Here is a 7,117-nt window from a genome sequence, read left to right on the forward strand (position 1 = left end):
TCCCTAAACATCTAGCTCAGAATTTAAAATGTGAATTTTATTGACCCCGATGTTGTTTTGATGGTAAGATGTGGTGCTGCTGTCCAAGTGCTGACACATCATTATCTAAAATTGAGGAAATGAAAAAGTTCCATATTTTCCTTATTCGTTTCTGCTGAGCTCCTGTGCGCATTACGTTAACGCTGACCCACACAGGACGTGTCGCAATTCACCTCAAGATCCATGAAAACACACTCGTGATTATTGTCTCTCTACACCGCACATATATCTTTAGTTTCTAAGTTGTTCCTGTCTGATTTTTCTTATTTGGCCATTCATTTGAAGAAAATGAATAGCATGACGTTATAATCAGCTGCCTGTGTCATGTCACATATGGACTTGGACTGCAGTCTGCTCTGCAACCGTGGCAAGCTCAGCCTACTAGCAGATGCAGTAGTTCTCTCTCTGCTGCAGCCTTTCTGCTTAGTAGTGTGGAAGCAATGAATGCACATTAAAGTACACATTACCTTTATGCTGTCTTATTTACTATACTTAGTGATGCATGTGCTGTGATATCCAGCCATCTGACTTCTCAACCATCCAGGTGACAGTGGGCATAAGAGTCGTCAGTCAATCACAGGACTGATGCATAGAGATGGACAATCATTCTCATTAATTAATACAGATTAATTAATGTCCTGTTGTTATTAGGGCTGGGCCATATCATACCGTTCACGGTAATACGGTATAATGTTGGGCAACGATAAGAAAATGAAATATCGCGATAGATTATGGGTAAAACGCACATGCACAGTGCCTTTGTTTTCATACGCACATGGCAGAAAAAGCATGGCGGCGACGGAGAATGAGGGACGAAAGCGGATCGTTGAATGAAACGGATGAACCAGAATTGTTTTGTAAAAATGCTGCAACTTCAGTGGTGTGGAACTGGTTTAGCTTACGTCCGTCAGATACACAACAAAGCACTATTTTTGGTAGCGCATGCTAGCAGGCCGTCGTTATTACCGTGTTTTTTGGAAAATACGGCGCACTTAAAATCAATCCTTTGATTTTTCTGAAAATCGACAGAGCCCCTTATAATCCCGTGTGTCTTATGTATGAATTCTGGTTGTGTTTCCTGACCTCGAAACGATTTTATGTTTACACGGCGCTCGAAACTCTGTCAAATGTTTTAGTACGACTTTGCTAAGCTACGAACCCGCACCGCTTGATGGATTGTTGGAGCATTACGGCTATCGTAGGCAGGAGCCTCGTGGAGTGATACGTACTGTGCTTCAACATAATATTACTGTATTGTGTGTGTATAACCTCTTTTTAAGTTTTGTGGATATTATACATGGTTATGCTGAGGATATGTCGGCCAATTTCCACTGGAAATGCCTTTTGGTTAAACTGTCAGCGAGGAATTTGCACTGTAAAATTTTTATATAACTTTAATGCACATAAAAACAGCTGCTTGTTTAAGTGAAAATACATAGATTTTTTTTTTTTTGCACTAATAAAGTTGTGGAGATGCAAAGTATTTTGTCTAGAGTCAGTTATATTGTCAGTTATATCATTATCGCAAATTTTCAAATGTATATCGTGATAAATATTTTTGGTCATATTGCCCTGCTCTAGTTGTTATTGTAAAGCTGATAAAAGATTGAGGATTTATCTTACTGATAACTGTGTCATCTCTCTCAGGTATCAAGATCCCAGAGAACTGCGTTCCTCGCGTACGGGACGAGCTGCTGCAGATGGATGACGAGGTGAAGAAGAGGCGAAAAGAGAAAGAGCAGGCTGCTGAGAATGAGCGCAAGCGCAAGCTTGAGTACCTGCAGGGGCACAGACAGCTCGTGGAAAATCTAACCAACCACAAAACCATGCATACTCAGTCCCTCACTCAGCCTTTTGACCCAAGATTCCCACTCCAACACAGAATGCACCCCCAAGTCCAGCCCACCTTACCACACCTCAGTTCAGCCCTCTTGGCCTTACCGATAAATTCTAGCCAAACCCAGCAAAGGACCCATAACAGCTGGTCCAACAATCCGAGTTCCTTCTCCAACACCAACCAGAGCTCTCTGAACAGCTCAGTTAGCCTCAATCTCTCACCGTTTTACTCACCCGCCTACATGAACACTTTTCAACAAACGAAGAACCTGCCTCCTTCACTCCATCAGACCAAGCAGCCTTCCAGTTTGTCTTCCAAAAGTCCTTTCGACGATATCTTAGACCTTACCATGAGCTCTCCATCTCCCTCTCCAGACACCACAGAGGGCGGACTCAATCTGGACACTCTGACAAGCAACTCTACAGCGTTTGCAGAGGATTTTAATCTAGAGTCTCTCATCTCTCAGACTGCACCAAACGTCCAGCATGCTGCGCAAGTACAGCTGCCTCTCATGCTGCAGCAGCCTCTTCAGGCCTCGCAGCAGCAACAGCAGCAGCAGAACCACAACTTGCTGGCCAATAACCACCATGACTTATTAGATTATTTTGACATATCCCTTTCCCCTCAGATAGCCACACAGAAAGCCAGCCCTTCGTCTTCTACCTCCTCCTGCTCTTCCTCCACGTCCTCCACGTCTTCTGTGTCAAACAACATGGGTTCTCTCTTCTCCAACCCGTCGCCCAACTCTTTGTTTTCCAGCTCTTCCTCTCACTTCCCCCCAGCCTATCTCCTCGCTTCATCAGACTCTGGTCCCTTACCCAACGGCAACTGCAGCTCCGGCGCTCTTGACGTCCGCGAGGCTTTGAACAGCATGCTACAGGCCGGACCGGACCGCAAATCTGTCATTCAGTACAGGCCGCAAGAGTGAGAGCTCATCGGGCTCATCTGGACTTTATCTTTAGTTTTTTTCTTGTTGTTTTGTTTTTGTTATGTCTCTTAGAGCAGATGGTGTCTTGTTTGCTGCTGTCTTTGATCGCAACCTTGGACCTACTCCCTCTCCCCTCAGGGCCTATAGTCAAGTCACTGCCTGTCCTGCGTTGGGCTCACCCTTCTCTTTATCCATGTGTAGCGTTCACTTGCTTTAGGCTGTTGAGGTAACGACGGGCTCGATCAATATTCGATTTCTGCACCAAAGTGTGTCCTCCACGGTAAAAGGCAGCTGTTTAAAAATAAAAGGAGATGGGTGGGGGGGAGGAGGGGGAAAAAGAGGACGGGATAACTTTATTTTATCGAACATACGAGCTGTTGAGGTGCGGAAATCTCTAATAAACCTCCTGCTGCTGATTTTTCTCGAGGTATGATTGGTGAGTTGCTGGAAGCTCTAAATGCCTTTCACTAGTTAAAACCGCATCTTTAAACTTTGCTTTACTGTTACTACATTCACGGCTGTATGCAAGGCTTTGGTTTGAGTGAAACACGAGGTAGTCGAACTGGAAGACGCATGAAATCTTTTAGCTGATTAGCCATGAAATGCCTCAGATTTCCTTTTTTTTTTTCCTTTCCCTTCTACGCACTCCCTCCTGTTTGTCTCCCTGCTTGTATGAACACTAGTGTGAGGAAAAAAGGGAGAGGATGAGCAGCCTGCTGTTGCAAACAGTGCCTTTGGAAAAAGTCTTTAAATGCAGTCTTTAAAATCCATGTAGCCTAATGTATAGATTTGTACTCTTGAGCGTTGGTTTCGATTTTAATTTAATACGGTGTATTTGTATGAAACTTTTGGGGCCCATGGTGAGTCAGGCAGTCGTCGTTTGTGTTACACTATGCTGGTGTTGGGTTTCAGGAAGGCGCCTCCTTTGAGCCTGCATGTGCTTGTGTGATTGTCTGTGTAGCTGTCCACAAACGTTTATCTACACCCCTTTCTCCCCTTTTAATTTCACTTGACGCCCATTTTTGTTTTGGAAATCCTCAGGAAAATCTTGTGTATTTTTTTTTTTTATCTTTCTGTGTGGATGTGTCATTTTTTGACCAACACTGATACCCGAACCTGTTCACGGTCTCTAATTCTAAAGGATCACAAAGAATTTCTATTGTTCTGAAAAGAAAGCGCCCCCGTCTCTTTGCTAGTATCAGAGTAATTTATTGTTTCCTCTTGAGCACTGTTTTTCACATGAATTCAACCTATACTAAAAAATAAAACATCCAGTTTCCATTTGAGGCTCTAGAAAGCTTTTGAAAGATGCGTGTACATGTGTATGATAGTACATATTTAAAAACCTGTGAGGTCTGGCCATGTTTGTGTGATGCACTGTAGTTGGTTTGGGACAAAATGCGCAGAGGAGTTAAAGCGATCAAAAAGCAATAAAAACCATGTTATATGTTCGTTATGAAACAAACGCTTCAGTACTGTTTACGCTCAACAGGCAAAGCTTTTTGGTTACCTTTGCATGGTGTGAATCGTCTTTATTTCTATTATGCTTTGAAATATTTTAGTTAAATACATTTTAAATTCATTGTTATTAAAAAAAAAAGTTATTTGTTATTTATATTTAAGGGATATTTAGATTTTAGATACATTATCTTGCTTATTGTAATAGTTAAGGACATGTTTGGTCAGGGAAGTTACTCATTTTCAAGATTGCTATAAAACAAATTCTATTATTACCTGCCACCAAATAACATTGCACTGTTCTACTGCTGTACAGCGTCTGGATTTATTTCTGCTCGTTTTACTTTTGCTTTTCTCAAACGCAATTGTTTCTCCCACTCGTAGAGCTTTTTTTCCTCTTGTCAGGCCTTCAGTTTGCAGAGAGATACCAAAGTATTCCACAGGCACCCCTAAAGTTACTGGCTCTAAGATATCAGACATTTATCAATCTCAGGAAGAAACCTACAGGAGGCGTAACGTCAGGGCGTTAGCAGAAATATATCAGTTCCCCTTTTAAGGATGATGAAACTAATGAGTATTTGTGCTATTTTTTCTTAACTCTGTGCTGTGACTCTTGCTGTATTTATGTTTTAGACTTAATGTGATGGGTTTGTTGTTTGTCCTTGTGAAAATGTCAGTGGTTCTAAATATTTATGCCTTCTTAGGGCAAAGATCAAAGGCTGTTTCTTTTAAGAAACATTATTTTTCTGTGGACGGTTTTGTTTTTTTCTTCGAACCATGTTAACGCTGACCCGTTCTCCCGTCGACTCACACCTGGGTTATATTAAAACGTGCAATTAATCTGTCCAAGCCTTCGCCCCTCCCTGCTTCTGTGTTTAGGGTTTAGGATGACTGATTCGTTGTTTTTTTCTGTGTGCAGAATAATACTGCAGCTACCCTTCGTTTCACTTTTAATAATATTCGTCAGGCACATTCCCAGACACCAGTCTGCAAACGTTTTGCCTTTGATTTTGTTTTTATAGTCACGGAAATAAAGCTTTATGCATTTGAGGGATATGGACAGCAGTTTTTAGGAAAGAAAATTCTTCATTCGTTTAGTTAGGCCTGTAATCATTTTTATCATTTTGCACTAAGAATGGCATAATCAAGTTACTGTTCTCCTGTTGGTTTTGATTGAGCGTCGCACGCTTGATGTATTTCTGTTCTTCAGTGGATTGCTCTGTGTATACTTTAACCATCTTTCTTGTTTCTCCCACCAGTTGCATATATATAAATGTTATCACCTTCAAATAATTTATTGCTAACAAAACACAAAATGAAACAAAAAAAACATGCTACTGATTGTATGTATTTTTAAACAAAGCCTATTTTTCCTGTAAAAACAAAACTGTGTTCAGCACTTTTATTCTGGGTTGTGCTTTTGTTTTCTATATATTTATAATTTAGATCCAAATGTATATATTGTAAAATTTGTGCCTTTCAACTAATTCTTAAAAAAAATAAAAGTTTTCTACTTATTAAAGGAAGGACGATATAAAATTGCGGTCTTTGAAAACAGATTAAAAACTTGAAGATTGCTCAAACTGAGTGTCGTGTGTTCATTCTGTCTGTCGCCCGCGGGCTTGTTGTACAGTTTTTGCGCGGCATTGCTCCCCATTTTAAAAACATGGAGCTAAAAAAGGGAGCAGATTAACTCTGCAAATGTTTGTGTTCAGCAGGGGACCCCCCCCCCCCCCCTTTTTTTTTTTTCACTAAATATTAATATGATATTTTCTGCCAGTGGTGTGCAGCGGTATCATCAAACACGAGAATAATCGGATAAATGAATCACAACACACCAGATAACAGAGCCTCTGTGTAAACGCACCTGGTATTTCTTTCTGGGGAGAAATAGAGCACACTGTCTACTTTAAGCACCTTCTAATAAAACACATTTGTTGCCACGGGGAGGGCTGGTCTTAAAATGTGCAGGCCAAGGTTGCAATAATAGACTAAACTACAACTGGGGAAAGTGTATTATTGAAATCTTGCTCTGAAAGAATTGAAGGAAACGCTTGATCATCACAGTATCCTGCAAACTCAGCCCAACAGTGGGCAGTTTAGTTTCAGTCATTCAGTGTGTTTGATCAAACTTTCAAAACGAGCAGCATTTTGTATTTGTTTTTAATTATTTATTCCTACACAGCTTTCATAAAAACATTGATCATATTTTAAAAAGCAGCACCTTCTGGACTTTTCCAATGCTTCCCCTGACAAAGGTCGATATTGTAACGAGAAACAACTGAAATAGATAATTTCTAAAGAAGAAAAACTAAACTGAAACGAGCAATCACACCCTGGAAAGCAACTGAAACTCGATGGAACTCAAAAGAAAGACTCGAAACCAAAAGTAAATTTGAATGACACATAAAGATTCAGAATCTTTTGTCAAATTTATGCTTCGTGTAAAAACAAAATCGCGTTTCGCACATCCACCAGTCAGCAGTGTTAATACTATAAACACAAAAATCACAAATGCGGTCAAATACAGGTGATTACATAAAAGATGGCTAACTGGAGCTTATGAGCAGGGGCCCAAACATCAAAAAATTTATAAAGCAAATACATATAATTCCCAACAGACACTTCCACACTAACCTATCATTAAATATCCCACAATTACCCCAGGAATCCTAACATAACAATAACACTGATCCAATGCAGCACATAGACGTCACACTATAAACCTCATATAGAGAGTTGCAAGTTTTGAAACATCTTTGCCATACAGGGTTCAAAATACTTGAGTACTTTTTAAACCTAACTAAAGAAGATACACTAAAAGGAAATAAGTGTTTGAAAAAAACTACACAAAA

General features: G+C 40.3%; 1 protein-coding gene across 8 annotated transcripts in view; it reads left to right on the plus strand.

Moving 5' to 3' along the window:
- The window catches only part of sbno2b (strawberry notch homolog 2b), a 65,858-nt gene extending 60,019 nt beyond the window's left edge, over window positions 1–5,839 (plus strand). For all 8 annotated transcript variants that reach the window (XM_086281512.1, XM_086281517.1, XM_086281518.1 and 5 more), the window contains one exon: window positions 1,687–5,839. In XM_086281512.1, the coding sequence (XP_086137638.1) occupies window positions 1,687–2,804 (1,118 nt within the window). In that variant the 3' untranslated portion in view covers window positions 2,805–5,839. The remainder of the gene's footprint in view (window positions 1–1,686) is intronic.
- The last annotated feature ends 1,278 nt before the right edge of the window (window positions 5,840–7,117 follow it).

This window comes from Aulonocara sp. 'chitande type north' Nkhata Bay, linkage group LG23 (assembly GCF_057382095.1).
Source record: "Aulonocara sp. 'chitande type north' Nkhata Bay isolate Kocher_YH1m ecotype deep benthic linkage group LG23, A_spYH_male_GT1.1, whole genome shotgun sequence".
NCBI classification, from domain to species: Eukaryota; Metazoa; Chordata; class Actinopteri; order Cichliformes; family Cichlidae; genus Aulonocara; species Aulonocara sp. 'chitande type north' Nkhata Bay.